The sequence below is a fragment of the Protopterus annectens genome, chromosome 14.part0, assembly GCF_019279795.1.
Source record: "Protopterus annectens isolate FY-2018-M chromosome 14.part0, PAN1.0, whole genome shotgun sequence".
NCBI lineage: Eukaryota > Metazoa > Chordata > Ceratodontiformes > Protopteridae > Protopterus > Protopterus annectens.
Genome location: NC_056748.1, coordinates 801113675 through 801134254, shown reverse-complemented (window position 1 = coordinate 801134254; position 20580 = coordinate 801113675). Strand labels below are relative to the sequence as shown.

Here is a 20580-nt window from a genome sequence, read left to right as displayed (position 1 = left end):
CCCCAAGTGATGTAGACATCCTACAGAAAGGTCTCACTGAGACCAACAACTGGTGTTGAAACCATGGCCTTAAGCTTAATGCCAAAAAATGTGTAGTCATTCCCTTTGGGAAAAACTCAGCTCCTACTAATTACCACAATGATGGTAACCCAATGAAGGCTTTATAAGAAATCTGGGGACACAGGTTGACAGCAACCTCTCCTTTCACCACCACAGAAAGTCCGTCTATGTGGCACATCTCATTACTAATGGTTTTGCATCCAGGAAGAAAGAGGTCATAATCTCTCTCTACTTTTCCCTCATTAGACCAATCGAGTATAATGCCCCATTTGGCATGTACCTCACTAAACACCTGCAAAAGCTGGAAAGGCCACAAAAGTACCTCACGAAGAGGATCCTAGGCCTTAAACACATGCCCTACATGGACAGACTCAAAAAAACTCCAGCTTTTCTCGGTTTCATATCGTTTATTAAGAGGCGATCTCTGCTTGACTTACAAAGTCATGTCTGACCCAGCCCTGTTAGAAATGTTACACCTAAAGAAATCCCAATCCCTCTGCACCACATGCTCCAGGGACCTCAACCTCATTACCACAATCAACAGAACATGCTGGAGGGACAGGTTCATAACCCAGAGACTGCCCATGCACTGGAATAGACTTCACATACATGTCAAGCAGAGCACCTCACTGGCTCTTTTCAAGAAAAATATTGATGAGTGGATGGGAAATAGAAAGTTCACCCTGGGGATCACTCCAGTGGCTCTACTTGATACAGGCACTGGGAGCTAATGGTGGCATGATGTCATGGTACTTCTACGGGCTAGGCTTGTAAAGGCTCCAGGGCTGTTGGCCTAGTACACAACTATGAACCTATGAACAATTATTAGAAGTTGGAAAAACAAAGAAACTTTAAATATGTACTGGACACAGCAAACAATTTGCAACTGTTTGTCATGACACAGGATGTAAGTTGTCAATTTAAACAAAAAAATTCTCATCTTTGAGAAACAATGTTCAGAGAGTGATTGAAAATTTTTAAATAACTAAAAACCCAATCAGAAACAGTCATCGTGATGTTGAAACAGCCACCAGCTGAATACCAAGTCAGGTATGAACAAAACAAGTCCCATGTTTTAAAACAGAGACCATAACACAGAATAATGAATTCAAAGTTGCACAGCTTGGATGAAGATGAAATACCTGATGTAGAAAGTCACTGACATATCACACTTATGAGGTCAGCAGACCTGCACCTCCCCAAGGACAATGCAATTAGGCACTGTAATCTAAAGTCTTCCACATCTGAGTCAGACTCCAAAGGAATGGTATGAATCGTCATTCTGTCAGGAGATAGCCACTCAGCAAAAGGGGCACAAGAAAAAAAGTGGAAAAAAATCAATGAGAACAAACCAAGTGGAAATGGAAAAAGTGGGCTAGACAGCCAAAGGCCACCATATTTCCCCTCCAAATCCCAAGTTTTAGGCTAAAGTAGTATATGACCTATATGAGGTAGGAGACTGGTTCATGACATGCCTGCTTCCAAGAAAATATAGCAACTCATCCCCAGTCAGTTAATAATCATGCCATGAGCTTCGTAGATAAAATAAGTTGTAAGTATTCCAAATTGTGAGTTACTAACAAACTATTAAGCAGTGCTAGTCTGCCAGTAAAGAACTTGAAAAACGAGAAATGAGTACCCGATTGTTTTTATCGCACTATTTCTAGCATTAAAAGCTCTTTTATCGCAGCTGGACCACCCAAAGAAAAATCCCTTACACTTCAGGGAAACATCCAGAGCCAAGAGAGAGACCTTGTATGGCCAAGACTCACCAGAGCATCTCCAACAAAAGCGAACAGCAAGTAGATACATAGCTTTGTTTTTTCCCTAGTGACCACATTCACTAAGGCTTCTTTACTCACTTCCACCTGCGATTTGAACTGAACAGATACCCTTTCAAAACACTGTGAGTTAGTATTCCATATTTTAGAGGTGGAAGGTTGAAAGTTATGCTGTCATCTTCCATGCTGTTTCTTCTTACTTAGGAGATCTTTTAATAAATTGATAAGATTCAACACTACTCAGCACTATCTACCACTGACATTTGTACAAAAAAAGCATCTTAATGAATGCATGCCAAACATTTTCAATGTGGAACACTAAATTTGTTAATACTCAAAATGATGAATGTTTCTGAAAATGAGGTACAATTGAGAGATATTAATGCCAGTGCCAAAAAGAAATAAAGCTACAATAAGGGTTAGACTTGGCCTAGGTTAGTCCCTACTTCACATAAAAAACTCACAATGTAATTGGGTAAGGCTACATTCTCTATAAAAAAAAAAACCCTGCCATACCAGGGTGCACAAATAGGGATAGCTTACTGTGTAATCACAGTGGGATCTGACAGCAGGGCAGGATACTGGAAGATGAAAGGAAGAGGGCAAAATGTCTTCTAAGACAGCCAAGGACTTATGTTACAATCACAAAGTCAAAGCTCTGGTCAGGTATTTGGCTTGTGTTGCTAAAATCAAATACACATCTTTAAAAAATCACAAACCTACTTCTGAGAGGAACTGAAGCATACTTAAAAATAATTTAATGGTAGTGTAAGGCAAAATGTTTCCAATTCAGTGATCTAAACAGATAAAAACACTAAACTGTAAAGAAACAGAGAATATAAACCATAATATTAACTCAGTATGAGTAAACTGTAATTCAGTGCGATTCATTAAGAAGTCATCATAAGCCAGTGAAGAATCTCACTCATGTCTCACCTGAAACTTGAAAACAATATTTGGACAGCAAGTTCCACATGTAGCTTGCACAAATGGCAAGCATCATTAAACTGATAAAAAATAATGGATAAGCCAGATTCTGCTAAGTACTTAGAAGTAGGGTTGCCACCTTTTCAAATGCCCAAAGTGGGACATGTTCTGTAGAAATGTCAGATTTTCCAGGACAAAACATACCTACAGCTGTGCATAGTACAGAACTTTACTTTTTTGCACAAATAAAAGCTTATTCTAGTAACATTTGAATTGCTTATGCTACTTCACATAACATATAGAAGTTTCATATATAAAATAACTGCTTTATGCAACTATTAAAGAAAACTTAAGAAATATTTTTGTCCTGAAATCTCAGGACATTTGCTATTTTTTGATTTTTTTCACAGGGCACAACTGCCTAAAGACGGACTGTCCCTCGCAAATTGCGACAGGTGGTAACCCTACTTAGAAGTCCATGCTACTTGCTAAAAATAATAATGGCTGCATAAGCCTACTTGGAGGCCCTCTGCTGGTGAGCACACGTCAGACAAGAAGCACCAGCTCCAAGTAACCTTGGATCTTCAGTCATGAGACTTCCAGCTGAGTTTCAAATCAGCTATTCTCAAAAGTACAATGCACTTGATTACAACTTCAAAACCTGTGAAAAAAGGAATCCTTGCAGTATCACGTTTAGTGGCTTTGGGTACCAGCCATTATGCAGAAAAGGACATTATTAAATTTAAACTGCAGACTTTCAGCGTAGTGAATTCTATTAACCCCAAAATAGACATATGAAAGCTCTGCACAACAGACCTGAAGCAAACAACAAAATTAAAGGGAAACCATGTTAAGCAGTCTACACTACTGTGGGTAACATTTCACCTGCCATCCTCTGCTTTTGATGTTTACAGGCTAAAAAAAAAATAATAAAAAAAAAATCAATAGTTCATAAAATGTAAACCTAGTATTGTATAAAAAGCCAAAGCTGTTACAGAGGATTGCAATGTCCTGTAGGCTGGTCATTGTAACACAATCCTCCTGCAGCATAAAAGTGATCTTAACCGATTTTCAGTTTGGAGATCAACGCACATTCAATGGCATAATCTGTGCACTTCAATGTATTCTTTGAGAAAAGAGAAGGAATAAAAAGGCAATCAACATTTTTCCTGTAGGGCAAAAGCAGCTTACTACTGAGGGAAAGCAAACTTGTGTCAGGAGCTTGACATAACTGTTAATATTTAATATGTAAACTGTTGCAGTACCGATTCCTAGGATTACTGCCTGTAGACGTCTAAATGCCTAACCCAACTTCCAGAGCTCTTCACCCTTCTCTTGCTTGGCTCAGCAGACTCCCTAAATCAGCGTCATCTAATCTTTCCTAACCTGGTTAGAGGAATTTAATACGAGGGTGCCATAGTACAGTCCCATCCTAGAAAAACAGTCCCCAGGAGCAAGAGCCTCAGAGTACCCCAAAAACTGCATCTCCAAGCTGCTGTAAGCCATAAGGGGGGAGATATCTGATCAGGGTAAGGTGAGAATGGGTGACCTGGTACCCACTCCAATCCAACCCAGTGACACACAAAAAAAAGACAGAAAAGTGGGAGGACATGTGTACTGCAATAACAAATATACCAGAACACTTACAATCATGTTAAATCCCTAACACATTTGTAGCACATTCACTGTATTTACTGCTGCAGCAGTGACACTTGGGAAGACTCCCAGAGCTTACAGACCACACTGCCTGATGCTTGGAAGAAGCACAGGATAACAGGCCCTGCCAAATGGCCACAGCAGAGCCATTCTCTGGCCCTGGAAACAATGCTCAGAATATAATGCTTGGGAAAAGATCTGTGTAGAAGTCAAAGCAGCTGCTTCCAAGATAAGCTGCATATTATCTATGATGAGTAAAGTAAGACAGTGGTAACTGCAGTGGTGCTTATAAAATGGGCTCCAACATGGCCTGAACTGTCTTACTACAACAGGATCAAAAGTAGAAAATGGTATGTGTTACCTACTTTGACATGGTCTGTTTGCTAACCAGCTGATCAGATTTACTGATGTACTTTAATCAAATAAAATCTTGGTTGCTTCTGCACATCTAGTGATTCTTTCTCCCTTATGCCGAGCAAGTGGCAAAACACAGGGAGATGAACAGTCAGCTTCAAGGATAACTCTGACACCACGTTAAGCACAAAGGAAGGGTGAGTTGTTGGGATGACTCCATCCTTGGGAAAGATTAGACATGGCTCCTTACACATGGAGGTCTGGAACTTCAAAATTCTTCTAGAAGATATCAGTAATACCAGCAATCCAGTTTTCCAAGGCAGCAATTCGAGGCAGCTGGACACAGCATCACAGCTACATTTCATAGACTGCCTGGCAATCTGGGAATTGAAACTGCAGATGTCAAACATATACCTCTAAATTTTTATTCTCTACCCTTCTGTCTCAAATGGTTAAGATGTGACTCCTGAAACTTCAACACTTGAGACTGACAGTGAAGGGCCTTAATGACCAGGATAGCAGAAGCTTAAGTCAGCTTACAAAACCAATTGAGGATCTCCTCCCCACCCTTGTCACTGGGAAGAGAGATCTTGGTTGAAGATACAGTAGACCCCTTTCCAAAATTCATGGACAACACTATAGACTTTGACAGTCATGGACCCTAAAGAAAAACTCTGACATCCTAAGAGGGTTAGGAACCTACCTCCAAAGAGGCACTATCAAATGAATCATCCAGGACTTCTACTACTACACGAATAGCCAAAGGTCCGAGTTCAGTCAGGCCCAGAAAACTCCTACACCTAATATGGTCCTAAGAATATTTTGTGCCTGTCATTTAAAGGTCTTATTCATTCATTCTTTCTGTGAAGTGTATTCCCAAATGATACATCCAATGGGGTGAGGCAGAAGACCAGACATCCTCAGTGAGCAACTCAAATAAAACAGTAGACTTTTATCCCACATAGGCAACTTTGTCCATCTCAGAGTCTGACATATCGGACTCTCTTCAAGGGAGATGGTGTTCTTTATTTTTGCAGAGGGTACCCATAACACTGAAAATGCATTAGAGGTGTGCAGTCTAAACTTCAAAACATCTATAAAGTCCTGCGCCAGCCTGAGGTCAGCAAATGGGGAGGGGGGAGCCCAATCAGACTAGGTATCTGATGTCCATGCAGGCTTGGGTGTCTTAGGCCTGCATTTGGAATAGTGGTGCACTCTACAGGCCTTGATAAACTGACACCTGTGACCTCAAAACTTTTTCCTTTGATCTTCAGGTTGACAAAAAGCATGCCACCCTTCCCTGTAGTGGTGATGATATGGGCATCAGAATCAGAGGTCCACATTAAATCCTAATAATCAGGACAAAGTGGCTCAGTTTGGAAGGAGGTTTTCTGGGTGGATAGTGCAGTGATCAGGGAGGGGTCAACCCAGCAATTTTGGCAACTGATGCCTGGTACAGGGCTGCAAACGAGCCTCACTGACACCAGCATCTTCAAAGCTAGGTAGGTTATCTGACTCGGACATAGCATTTTCGGACTCCCAAGATTTTTCTTTTTGGTATTTCTCCAAGTATTACTACTCATGGGAAGTCACAGGAAGATCCTAGGTACGGACAAGGTGGACCTGGACTAGGTATGCATTATCTTCAGAAATAAGTACTACTAGAAAGATTCCACCCTGTGCAACAAAGGCAAAATTCATGATGAGAAATTTGCTTTCTGCACAAAAATCATAACAGATGGAGAAATTTGTATCTGCATGAAAACAGTTGACTACCTTAGAAAGAAACCTCTGTCCAACATAATCCGCCAAAAAAAAACAATGAGCCTTCAAACAATCCTAAATGAACTAAGAATTTTTTCCTAGTGGGGTACTTACCTGTAACTCTAGAAGCAGACATAATTGACAGACTGATGATACATGATACAACTGAGGCTCAGTCTGTTTATCAAATTGTAGCAAGATCTAAAGATAATGCTGGCTGATGTCCTTTTGTACCACCAAAGTCCTGATGTCCTAGTGGGAGGCAGCGAACCAGGAAAAGACAGGGAAGTGTAAACAGCTTTGGAAGCTGTGCTGGCCAGTGGACATCTGCAAGCAAAATCCCCAGTAGTCAGTACTACAAAAGAAAATATTAAGATGAAAACCTGCCGCATTTGTGTCACTATATTCTGGAGACAGGCTATAATGTTTTTTGAGTCTTACAGAAAGAATGGGAGGAAGGCCAAATGGCTGAAACGCAGAAGAGGGATACACTGCATTTAAATAGCTATAAACCTGCTAAACTACTTCAAAGCAACGCAGAAATGGATTACCCAATCTACTCCATTCCCCACTCAATTCTACATCCATTTTCTGTTGCAGACGAACGACAATTAAAAAATACAAGCATACAAAAACTTAACCTCTAACAAATATAATGCACAAAACACATTGCTGAACAGTCTATAACATCTTTGGCATTATTACAAACTTCAGATAAAAACAACTTTAGGTACAAACATTTTGTCTGTACTTCAGTCAAGAAAAGAAATGGCAGAAAAACTAGTCAATCTGAAATGAACTGTGCATTTTTGCTACTCAAAACCTAACAAAATAGTCTGAAATCTCAAAAATGAAAAGAGGAGAGTATATAACTTAATTAATTCTGTGGGTATTCTAAAAAGGAAACTCAGCATATATATTTTTTTCAAAACATTATAAAAATTATGGTACAGCAATCTGAAAAAATATACCTGTTCTCATTATAAAATGGAAGGAAGGGACACAGATAAATGTGCCACCACAAATAGGCACCCTATCGATCCTTACGCTGAGTATGACTTATACACGTATTTATTTAAGTTATAAGAGTTAAGGACCAGGTGAATGGAAGGGAGAGGCACTTCAAACTAGTGTAACAGTAAACAGAAATGGAAAATGAAAAGAATGGCTACACAGATGTAGGGTGTAGGGATAGCAGTGTTGACTTGTCAGTCAAATAATCATAAAACACATAATGTATGCTTAAGAGTAATTATGGCAGTCTGGTGCAGTCCAAGGCAATGATGAACAGATTATTTAGATTGAAATGATAGCCTGTGCAAACAAGTAACAAAATTGCTGTAGTTCCAAAAAAGGAAATACTTGAGCATGGATGGAATAAAAACAAACTGCAACCCCCTTTACAGTTTTGGGCATCTCCTACTACTGCTTTGTTCTTAACAGACATAGCATTCTAGAATGAATAATTTTACTGAAGTATTTCATATCACTCTTTTTTCCCCTGAATGTGTTCATGAAAGTTGTCAGCATAGGATTAGTCACACATTTTCTTCATGAAGACAACAGCCTTAGATTTAAAGAAATCCCACATCAACGCTACAAGTTAAAGTGCAGGAGGTGACTACCACTGCGACAAATTCAAGGATTTTCCAACTAAAATATCTAAGCAAATGAGCCGCACCAAACACAGAGGAATCAGCTGTCACTGTTTTTTTTTTTTTTACTGCAACAGCTGAAGTGTGAGTCACTGCAGTGTAATGTGGTTCTCCCAGCTGTCCATCCTGAAGGCAATATAGCTCTTATTTACTGCAATGGGCTGTCAAATACTGCATCTGGTAATATAGAAATCTTAAGCTTCTTTTCAGGCCAGCTGTACTCCTTTGGAAGTTTAAGCTGAAAAAGAAATGGGAAGAAAACAGAACACATTTAAGCACACAAAGGTCAGTAAACAACCAGAAATGTAAACATGGTACATTTTTTTAAATAAAGTTCCGGTAACAAAGAACAGCTTCCTGCTAACGTATGTCTGTTAAGAACATATAATCATGTGGTTCATGCTGTACATGAGGAAAAAAAGCATATTCCAGTAACAAACCCATTATTTGCATTTTATTACTGAAAAAATCCAAATTACTGTATCTCTGCTTGACAGATGACTTGACAAAAGCAGAAAGTTATTCCTAGTCTACTATTTGTAAAGATCAGATTTTCATTCCTACACATTTATTAGCATCATGTTTTTGACCTTACCAAGACCCTTTTGACAACATAAAGCACACCTTACTAGTAGAGAAAAAAAATCCATTAGCCTGTTTAAGCACAGAGTTGTCTGGGCCGTGAAAACTTATCTATGCAGAGAGAGTGAAACTTGACATCATCCATTACAAACCAACTCTATTCCAAGACGCGCTCCCCCTTATGAATCTGTCCTTATTCTATACCTGCGACAACAGCATGTGGAAAGGTATCTAGCAGTACAACCGCACAATCTATACAGCTGATGATGCTACTGCTGCCTTACTTTCTAGCAGTAAGGAACTTCAGAAAGACATTCTCTGACTCTGCTGACCTCCAGAATGTAAAATTCTTGACTCAAAAAAACATTGTCTAAAAGTCATTAAACTGCAGGTAATCTAGTTTGGAACTACGCCCAAGCAAAAGTCTTATAAACAAAGTATCTGCCATGCTATAAAAGACAACTTGCAATGGCAAACATATGCACTTACCTATGCATTTAAACACATTTGATATTCTCTCAATTAAGGGGTCGTGTCATGGGCAAAGGTATTGAGGGATTTTCTCTCTCTTACTGCTGCTGTGTTTTAATGAACCTGTCACTCTGCTATGTTGCCTCTCCTTGGTGCCTTCCCTGAATCAAATCTGAAAAGAGGGTTATGTACTTATCATAACTTGGCATCTGTGTTATCCTATGTTATTATTCATCATTATCGGGTTGTAGGATCCGACATCAGATCCGATACGGCAACTTTGCAGACAGCTTCTAGCCTCAAGCTACTCCCACTCCCATGATCCATTGCTGCCCTCTAACCCCTCAGATCGAGTTTGCCCTACAGCCAGAAAGCAGCTCAAGACGACCTTGACCACCAGACAGGACATATCCTCTTCCCCTAGGTCCCGCAGGACGGGGGAAGGAAGGAGGGATAATGATGAATAGTGACATAGGATAACACAGATGCCAACTTATGGTAAGTACATAACTCTATCTGATGTTATCAATGTCACTATTCCTCACTGTTGGGTCACAGTCCCCAGCTACCCTAGATCCTGGGTGGCTTCATGGAAGGACATGACGAAGAACTGTGGAGCAAAAGGAAGCCCTGTTCCTGGAGAGAATGTTAAGCTTATAATGATTGACAAAAGTGTGAGGAGTAGACCAGGTGGCTGCTGCACAAATTTCATCTATGGAATGATGGGCCAAACAGAAAACTGACATAGCCATTGATCTAGTGGATTGGACCTGGTAAATATAAGCCTTTAGACAAATAGGCAAAGGAAATGCAGTTTGAAATCCAATGAGAAAACCCTGACCCTTTCTGTTGAGAGAGAATACCACAAACAGATGGTCAGATCTGTGAAAACCTTTTGTGCTATCCAAGTAGAATTGCAACTGTCTATGAACATCAAGCGTATGCAACAGATACTCCCCTTTATTAGAAAAGTGAGGGAAGAAAACTGGCAGCTGAATTGACCGATTCAGATTAGCTTCTGTGGCTATTTTAGGCATGAAGGAAGGAAGGAAGGATTAGTTCAAACAGCCACTCTGTCTTTATGAAACACTATGTAAGGCGGTTTGATAGAAAGAGCCCGAAATTCTGAAACTCTCCTTGCCGAAGTTATGGCTACCACAGAGGCGGTCTTCCATGACAAAAAATTCACATCACATGTGGCAGCAGCCTCAGAGGGGCTCTGTGGAAGAGATTGCATCAAGAAAGAAAGGTCCCAAGGAGGGGAAGGATCCTTGTCAGGAGGCCAGAGCAGAAAAACACCCTTCAAAAATGCCTTACAAAGACAAGAAAAAAAGGTAGGTTCCTCTCAGACATGAAAGTTGGCGATAGCCACCAATTGCACTTTGACAGTAGAGAAGTTAGTCCCTTCTTGAAAAAGCGAAGACAAGAACAATAATGCCTGGGATGGAAGCAGAGAAGGGGTCCAGATCTTGCTGCTTGGCCCAAACAGAAAACCTTTTTAACTTACTCACGTATACCTTCCTGGTGGATGACCTCTGAGAGGCCAGAATACTGTCCTTGACAGGAGAGGCAAGCCTGGACTGATTCAAGATTACAGGAAGTGGACAAACCATGCCGTAAGACGAAGAGTGCCAAGGCTGGAAGCTGGGAGGGATGAGAAATCAGATCTGGGAGGGGATCTAGTACCCAAGGGGGTACTTCAAATGAGACCGTAGGAGGGGGAAACCACACCTGCCGAAGACAAATGGGGGTGAGGAGGATCAAGGTGGCCTTGGAGCATCGAGCTCTGAAGCACACAGGGAATAACAGGAATAGGACAACAGGCACAAAGGAGACCCGGAAGACAATCGTGGACCAGAGCATCCCTAGGTGACTTCCCAAGAGGGGGAATCAGGGTGAAATACCAGCTGCATTTGGGGTTGTAAGGGGAAGCAAACAGGCTGCAGCACTGCTGACCCCAGTGATGGAAGACCTCTTTCTCCACTGAAGGATTCAGGGACCACTCATGAGGACTTGGGAATGCTCTGTTGAGTCTGTGTGCCAATACCCTGGATTCGCCGTGAATGTGCGTTGCAAGAAGAAAGCACCTCGAGGACATTGCCCATTAGCACACCCCCACGGCCTTGCAACAAAGCAGATAAGAATGTGTGCCCCCTTGCTTGTTGATGTACCACATGCCAGCCATGTTGTCCATGTGAAATGCAATGGTACCCAGAGGGAGACAGTCCTGAAAGGCGTGCAGTGTGAGGAGGACTGCTGATCTCCAGTACATTTATGTGTAGTTTGGTCTCTGCGGAGGACATGTGCCTTGGACTGTCTTTCCCCTGGTAAACTCCCCCCACCCTAACAAGGTAGCATCAAAGGTCACGGTGGCACTGGGGGGAGGAACAGAGAATGGTCTGCCTGCTAGTAGGTCAGGAGATTAAACCCACCAAAGGAGATGACGACTGCACACTGGAGTGAGATGGACTGACATTGTCATCGGATGAGACAGGGAAGTCCACTGGACTGGAAGAGTCCACTGAAGAACCCTCATGTAGAACCTGGCTAATGGCACTTGATAAATTGCCACCGCCATGGACTCTAAGGCCCTGAGAATAAAGTAGACCTGGGGACAAGTCAGAGCTAGAAGGCATTAGACACGAGATCCAATGAGATGCAAGTGGCGGAGAGGGGGGCGCTGCAATCTCTGACATAGTGTTCAGCTGAATCCCGATGAACTCCAAATTTTGGGATGGAATCAAATTAGATTCGGGGAGATTCACTGCAATCCCCAACTGATCAAACAGACAAAGCACATACTGAGCGGTTGTGGTCAGACGATGCTTGGTGAGAGCTGTGAGGAGCCAGTCATTGAGGTAAGGAAACACCTGGAATCTTTGCAGTCTCAGGTGAGCTGCAACCACTGCCATGCACTTAGTGAACACCCGGGGGCTGTGGTGAGACCAAAGGGCAGGGTCCTGAACCGGTGGTAGTGATTGGCCCCTATGTGAAAGCGTAGATGTCTCCTGAAGCGCCTGCCCATTTTTATATGATAGTACGCATCCTGGAGATCCACAGAGCACATCCAATCATCCTTGTGCAAAAGAGGCACAATGGGCTGGACAATGTCCATCCTGAACTTGGACTTCTTGACAGAGAGAGCTAACACACTGAGGTCTAGGATTGGATGCAGGTCCTCTGCATTCTTTGCCACCAAAAAGAAGTGAGAGTAAGTTCCGGATTCTCGTTGTCCTGGGGGGACCTCTTGGATGGCTCGCTTCTGAAGTTTGAGCACTTCTTTCTAGACTAACTCCCACTGAAGGGGTGGCGCATCAGGGAGGTATCTCTTTGACTGGAGGAGAAGACTTAGAAAAGGGAATAGAACAGCTCCTGAAAATAATGTTTAGTATCCAGCAATATTTTATAATATCTGATCAGGCCAAAGGGTGCAGTGACAAACGACCCCCGCCTGTCGCCTGGGCAGGACAGTCACGCAGCGCCTCAGGTGCGCTAGGGGGGATTCTCAGAGAAAGGTTCTCTGGAGCCCTGATTTTACCCTCTGCCTCTGGGGCTGTGTCTGCCATTGAACCCTCTCCCCTGACCTCTAGAAGAGGGCTCATCCTGAGCCTCCTGAAAGGCAGACTGTGACTTGTGAAACCACATTTTCCTGTCCCCTCGCTGTGTCGTGGAGGAGCACTGAGGGGTAGAAAACCTAATTCCCACAGCCAACAAGGTCTTACAATACTGCTCGCTGTGGGTAAGTGTTTCTTTGACTGAAGGCCCAAAAGGGGTAAATCAATCAAAGGGGGTGTTGGTGAAGGACACCTTAAAGGATTCCACAAATCTGCAAAGGCGCAGCCAGGGTTGACCTGAACAGTGATGCCTGTGACGGCTGCTTGAGAGGCACCTTCCACAGAGTTGGCAATCAGCCTCATCGAGGAATTAGCCAGGGAAGTGAGTGCAGACAGCTTGGGGGACACCTTAAGCTCCCCAGCAGGCAGTAACTCAGAAAGGGACTTGGTAAGCTCCTTGACCAAGTCCCTCTGGAGTTGGGTGAAATTTGCCAAGTAGTTAAGCTCTCACAGACCAAAGGTAGCTGGAGTGAAAACCCAATTTCCCTATCTGTCAATCATCTGGGACTCTCGGTTAGGGGGATGAAAAGACATACTCTGCTCCGCCAGCTCTTTCTTGGTGGTGGTCGCTACCACAATAACATCAACTGGCACACCCTTAGACCAGAATTGTTTGTCAGAAGGAGGGCTGAGAAATTTATCTGCGTGCTTAGGAACAGGCTTCATAGTATCGGACTCCTTCCACACCCTGCTGGTAATAAGGTCTATAAGTTCGTCAGCGGGGTGGAAGCCATGAGGTAGATGGTCCTGTCCTGAAAGCTTTCAGGAATACAAATTCCTTGGAGGACGGGGGAGGGGAAGACCATCTGCCTTTAAGCTTGAGAATTTCTAAGATGTCCACAAAGGAGACATCTTCTGGCGAAGATCTGCGGAACCTGTCCCCTTCATCGAAGTCTGTATCATCTGTGAGCGACTCTGTAGGCGAGTCTAGGTGCCTCCTCTTGCACAACCTCTTCCAAGGCACCTCCTCGGGAGTGGGGAGGGCTCAGGGTTGGATTTGGAATAGAGGAAGAACCCAAGGAGAGGGGTGACTCCCACCTGAAGGCTAATTCGAGAGGGCTGACCGGGAACAGGATGAAATGAGTCTTCTCTGGGAGGGCTGGGATGGTCCCTGGAAGGCCTGTGAGGAAACTCTTGTGGAGGAAAAAGTCTGCTCTACAACCCGGAAGGCCAAAGGGCAGTACGATGCTACATCCGCACGCCTGGCAGGCAAGCTCACCTGAGAAGAGGGACTAGCACCTCCTGATATTACCGGCCCCAAGCTGTCAAGGGCCAAAGCACCAAGGGGAAGGGACAGGTCAGAGAAAATTGGTCCGAAGCCCCAACCAAGTACTCTGGGGTGACAGGTTGGGCCCAGGACTCCATCTGTCCAGGGGAGATCATGCAGAGGTAGTCAGGGACTCTGATGGGTTAGAGACAGAGTGGCCTCTAGGGACCCCTGTCTCCTCCCCTATACGGCCCAGGGCCTGAAAGTCTGAAACCAACTTAAGTGAACTCCTGGAGGATCTAAACGAGTCAGAGGACCTAGCTGGGGATGGATGTCTGGAGCCCATGGATAGTACAGTTTTGTACCTACCATAAATGTAGATGTCCGATAGGTATGCATCTGCAGTCCTTACATATGGGTTGTCCTGCCTTAGGCAGCCCTTCGGTCGGCCGGATTCCAAAGTCTGGGTCCGGCGTCGGCTGATGTCGCCCCTTCCCCGACGTCAGAGCGCCTGGGGTATAAAAGTGTCAGCAGACGCCATCTTCCTCAGTTTTTCTTGCCCCAGATGCCAGGTGCCCTCTAAGGAAGGCTAAATTTGGTAGAAATACAAAATATTGCAAACATGCACAGTAATATAAAACAAATACACCATAACAGATAACCCCAGCTAGCTATAAGAGGGATAAGTACCCAAGAAGTACCACAGAGGGGAAGGAGGGAGGGTAAACCTGACTGCAGATGCATACCTATCGGACATCTACATTTATGGTAGGTACAAAACTGTACTATGTCCTTCAAGGATGCATCTGCAGTCCTTACATATGGGTAGAATACCATAGCCAAGCTGGGGGTGGTAGGCTCTAAGAAAATGATGGTGTAGCTAAAATGCCCTGCAGGACTGCCGTAGCAAAGCCTGCTCTGTATCTGGAATATAACGGTAAATTGTAATGCTTGGAAAATGTATGCACGGAGCTCCATGTAGCAGCTTCTAAAATGTCCTTGGTAGCCACCCCTCTTAAGAAGGCTGTGGAGGTGGCTGTAGCTCTGGTGGAATGAGGTCTGATGTTAGCTGGCACAGCTTTTCCATGATAAGAATAGCAGAATCGAATGCAATTTCCTATCCATTTTGAAATTGTCTGTTTGGAAATTGCTTTTCCTTGAATGCCTGCAGCATATGCTACCAACAGCTGGTCAGTTTTTCTGAAAGTCTTAGTTCTGTCCAAGTAGTAGCGTAACTGTCTGTGAATGTCCAGGGTATGCAGAAGTTTCTCTCCCTTGTTTTGTGGGTTTGGAAAGAAGGTAGGCAGGTGAATAGCTTGGTTCAATGAGACCCTGGATACCACCTTTGGCATGAATGAAGGATTGGTTCTCAAGGAAACTCTGTCCTGATGAAAAATAAGAAATGGTTGTACTGCCATGAGTGCCTGCAATTCAGATACTCTTCTTGCTGAGATTATGGCCAGAAGGAAGGCAGTCTTCCAAGACAGGAACTGTAACTCTGAAGATGCTGCTGGTTCAAAGGGAGGTAAAGTCAACATTTCCAACATGAAGTTAAGGTCCCATGTAGGCACTGGTGGTTTTCTTGGAGGATTGATGTTTTTAATTCCTCTTAGAAACTGCCTTAGGAGAGGATGAGAGAAGACAGGTGGATCAGTATTGTATTCTGCTGAAATTGCTGAAGCATTAATTTTTATGGAAGAGTAAGAAAGGCCATTATGGAGCATGTCTGCCAAGTATTCCAGGATATGTGCCATGCTCATCACTGTGGCTTCTAGGCCCTTTGCGGTGCTCCAACTGTGGAATCTTTTCCATTTTGCTGAATATGTCTTTCTCGTGGAAGGTCTGCGAGCATCCATGATGATATCCTTCACTCTCTTTGATAGCTTTTCCTGGTGAGGAGTCAAGGTATTCTCCAGGCTGTCAGCTGCAGGGTTTTTAGGCTGGAGTGCAGAGTTTTGTAATTGTGTTGTGTCAGAAGGAGTGTCCATAGTGGTAGAGGACATGGTTTTGTGTGTGACAGGGTCCGTAACAGTGGGTACCAGTGCTGCCTTGGCCAGTCCGGGGCTATTAGAATCACTTTTGGCTGCTCTGTCTTGATTTTCAGTAAGACCTTGGTCATTAGTGGGAGTGGTGGAAATGCATACACTGTTAGAGTATTCCAACTGAAAGAGAGGGCGTCCACTTTCCATGCTTGTGGGTGGTATGTCCTTGTGCAGAATTTCTTCAGCTGATGATTGTGGTGGGAGGCAAAAAGATCCATGTCCAGCCTCCCCCATGATTGTGTTATCTGAAGGAAGATGTCTGGGTGCAGCATCCATTCGTGTGGGTCCATGGTATTTCTGCTTAGGCTGTCCGCCAGTATATTGTCTTTTCCTGGCACAAACTGGGACTGCAGCTCTATACTGAGTTTTAGGGAAAGTTCCCAAAGATTCATTGCTAGTCTGCAAAGAGGGTAGGAATGGGTACCTCCTTGCTTGTTTATGTACCACATAACTGTGGTACTGTCTGTCTTTATTAGCAGGTGGCCTTGATGTAGAAAGAGCTTGAAGGCCTCGATTGCATGAATCACTGCCAGCATTTCCTTTTGGTTTATGTGCATGCGCAATTCTTTCTGAGACCATAGACCTTGGATGCATCTGTTCTCCATATGTGCTCCCCATCCATGGTCTGAAGCGTCTGAGGTAATGGTTTGACTGGTTACTGGTTTGCTGAAAGGCAGGCCCCTGTTTGACTGGCTTGCTTGGGCCCACCACAGGAATTCCTTTTGAAGGCATGGAATGAGTGGTATCAAAGCTTCTAGGCTGTGATTGTGCTGAGACCATAAACTCCTTAGGTACCATTGTAGTCTTCTCATATGCAGCCTCGCTTGTGGAATCAGAAGAATGCACGATGCCATGTAACAAAGGGCCTGCAGGATTTTCCTTGCAGTCATCTGAGTTTGTTTTGTTAGATTTTTGAAGTAATCCGGTAGTTGTCTTTGTTTTTCTTCTGTGAGAAAAGCCATTTGGGTGGTTGTATCTAGTTCCGCACCCAGAAAAGTTATTCTTTGGGATGGCACAAGTCTTGACTTGTGAATGTTGACTGTGTATCCCAAGGCCTGTAGTAGGCGGATGGCATAATTCAAATGCATTTCCAAAGCTTGTTGGCTGTCCGCTTGTATAAGGCAGTCGTCCAGATACGGGTATATTTGAATCCCCTGAAGTCTGCAGTGTGCAATTACTGATGCCAGGCATTTCGTGAATACTCTGGGCGCAGTAGATAAGCCAAAGGGCAATGCTGAGAATTTATAATGCTCTGAACCTGCAAGAAATCTGAGGTGTCTTCTGCAACTTTGTCTGATAGGGACATGCAGGTATGCCTCCTTGAGGTCTAGAGTTACCAGCCAAGACCCCTTGCCCAGCATGGGAAGGAGTTGCTGTAGGGTCAGCATTTTGAATTTTGGCACAATGAGATAAGTATTCAGTGAGGACAAATCGAGAATAGGCCTCCATTGTTTTTCTTTTCTTGGGACAAGGAATAGTCTGGAATAAAATCCTTGGCCTTGTTCTGCGAGAGGAACCTTTTCTATAGCTTTCATTTGCAATAGGTTGGCAATTTGTTTTAAAGCCTCTGCCCTCTGATTTGGTGGCAGGTTTGGCATTCCCTTTCTTTCTGGTAATGTATGGAAATGGAACCTGTATCCTTTGTCTATTATTTGCAGTGTCCATTTGTCCCTTGTAATACTGTGCCAATTTTTGAGAATAAAGACAACTTTCCCCAAAGGTGCTTCTAATTGAGCCCTGGTCAGCGGGGTCAAGGTGAAGTCATTGAGTCTGTCCTTGTACAGCAGTTGTTGGACCTGCACTACCTCTCTGGTTAGGAGGCTGCCATTGACGTCCTCTGTAGGAGCCTCTAGCTTGCCCTCTACCTCTGGCACGCCTGTTCTTGCCTCTTTGAAATCTCTCTTCTGGAAAGGACCAATTCTTAGAAGGCCAATTTCTGCTGAATCTTGGTGGTTGTACCTGGAGGAAATCTTTGACTGTTTGTACAGATTTTGCCTTTTCCTCAAATTTCTTTAAGACCTCTTGAGCAGTGGAGCCAAATAACTTTTGCTTTTCCAATGGAGCATCCAGAAGCTTAGCCTTAACATGATCTGGCAGAGATTGTTCCTTCAGCCAGGCATGTCTACGTATGACTGCACCTGTCATTGCTGACCTACATGAAGCTTCCAATGCATCATAACCACACTGCAAGAAATGGTTGCTAACCTGTTGTGAATTATGTACCAGATCCTGAAGTGACTTACGATCTAGGGGTTCAGGCGAAGACAGTTTTTTCTGCAATTCATCTAACAAATACTCTTGGCACTGTATCATATGAAATTGACAATTTAAAGCCCTCATAGACAGAGTGGAAGAAGTGTACACTTTTTTACCCCATCTCTCTAAAGCCCTGGACTCCCTTTCAGAGGGGAGTGGATTTTTAGTAGTGGCAGCTGCAACCCCTTTAGGACCCTGGGAAATAGTTCCTGGGTCAGCAGAGTGGGCCTTGTAAAGGAAATGATGCAAGTCCGGGACCCTGTAGTACCTATCGGGTTTAATAGGAGCCGGAGGAAGGGTGTCAGGGGTAGTGCTAGACTCAGAATACACATCATCAATGACACTTAAAACAGGAGGAATAGCCAAAGGTCTATGCTGAGGTAAATGAAGAAAAGTCCTTAATCTCTTCCTGGAATCGAAGAATTCCTGGCCCTGCCACTGGAAATGCTCTCTCATGGAGTGAAGGGTCTCCCCAAAGGACAGCTCTTCAGTAGGGGAGGCAGAGGGAATAGATTCCTCTGCATCAGAATCCTCGTAGGCCGTGAAGGCCTCCTCCTGGTAGTCTGATAGAGCAGAGCCATCAGAGGCCTCATCAGAGGACTGAGGTTCAGCAGACTCAACCCTGGGCCTTTTGTCTAGTGGGGGTTGAGAGCCCCTGTCCGGATGAGGCTGAGAGCCCCTAATTAAGGAAATAAGGTCCTCAGCCAAACTTAGTATCTGAGAACCTGTAGTGGATCCCCTGAGAAATAGACTTGGGAGGCAGAGTTTTTTGTTGCTTAGCAGCTTTAGCCCTAGTGAAAGCTTTTATCGACATGGATGCAGAGGGCCTGGCTGCCCCACATGCTGGAGTAGTTTTGTCTAGGGGAATGGTGTCGGTAGGTTCCTGAACACCGGTTTCCGAGGGTAATTCTGTAACCGACTCAGAAAAGGCCTCCGGGACCGAGGTTGTCGGTTGAGCGGTTTCTACGGACGGAAGTACCAAGGACTCGGTTTCAGCCGAGACACTCGCAGTAGACCTAGGAGCGGTTTCAGCCGAAACCACGGTTCGCGTGTGTCGGTCCTTGTCCTTCCGTTTCTTGATTAAATGAGAAGTCGGAGTCTCCGATGGCATTTTATAAGAGAAACTAGCCCCCAAAAATTCCTCTGCAAACTCCGCCCGACGCCTAAGAGTGCGTCGATTAAAGGAGGCACAGGCAGTACAGGCCGAGACGTCGTGGTCTGGGCCTAGGCAGGGGAGGCAGTAGGAATGGAAATCCTTATGAGGTATTTGTTTCCCACAAGTCAAGCAATTATTAACTTTAAGCGTTTGATCTGACATCGGCTGAGGCAAGAAAGAGTCCCCAACGGGGTACTTAGCTTTTTGAAGTCTTCGGTAGCTGAAGTTACAGGAGCTGGCCGACCGGCACTTGCGAACTGCTTCTGCTTCGGGCACCACGCGGCAAGAAAGACTGAGGAAGATGGCGTCGGCTGACACTTTTATACCCCAGGCGCTCTGACGTTGGGGAAGGGGTGACATCAGCCGACGCCGGACCCAAACTTTGGAATCCGGCCGACCGAAGGGCTGCCTAAGGCAGGACAACCCATATGTAAGGACTGCAGATGCATCCTTGAAGGACATCTCCCCCTGCCTGTCCGAAGATCGACTCCTCTGCTTGGAAGCAGACAGAGACTGCCCCAAACCAGAAACTGACAGGGAGTCCTCTATAGTAATAGTAGGATTCAACACTAATCCCAGAACAGACCACCTCGGATCCAAAGCCAAATGCGGATCCAAACTCTTGGACCCACATGACTCAGATCAGAGGAAACCAGATCTGCGGCTGGCCTGGATCTGGACGGATCCGAAGGCCTCAATCTGGAGGCCGTGGATCTGGGAGTAGATTCCCTCAACCCTGGATCTGAGGGTCTTTCACAGGACCTAGGATCTGAGGACATCGGATCCGACTGGGCCGAGGCTAGAGTTGGATCAGACAGCCTGGCCTTTTTAGATGACAAAGACCCAGGGAGAGAGAGGGCCTTCTTCTTTTGATCAGAGGGTCCAGGCTTGGCTGGGGACTGGGCCAATGGACCCTCTTGGGCTAGACCTTTTAAGAGAAGTTTGTTTCAGCACTTTACAAGAGCCCTGGAGTTGAAAGCAGCACAAATGTTGCATTCAACCTCCATATGGATGGTGCCCAAACAATAAAGGCACTCCAGGAGAACCTTTAGAAC

The 20580-nt window shown here is 44.4% G+C and overlaps 1 protein-coding gene across 1 annotated transcript in view; it reads right to left on the bottom strand.

The window, feature by feature from the left end:
* Nucleotides 1-7178: 7178 nt before the first annotated feature.
* Nucleotides 7179-20580, bottom strand: part of SUFU (SUFU negative regulator of hedgehog signaling) — a 1639861-nt gene continuing 1626459 nt past the window's right edge. Inside the window, exon 12 of the mRNA XM_044056544.1 lies at nucleotides 7179-8435. Within this exon, the coding sequence (XP_043912479.1) occupies nucleotides 8346-8435 (90 nt within the window). The 3' untranslated portion in view covers nucleotides 7179-8345. The remainder of the gene's footprint in view (nucleotides 8436-20580) is intronic.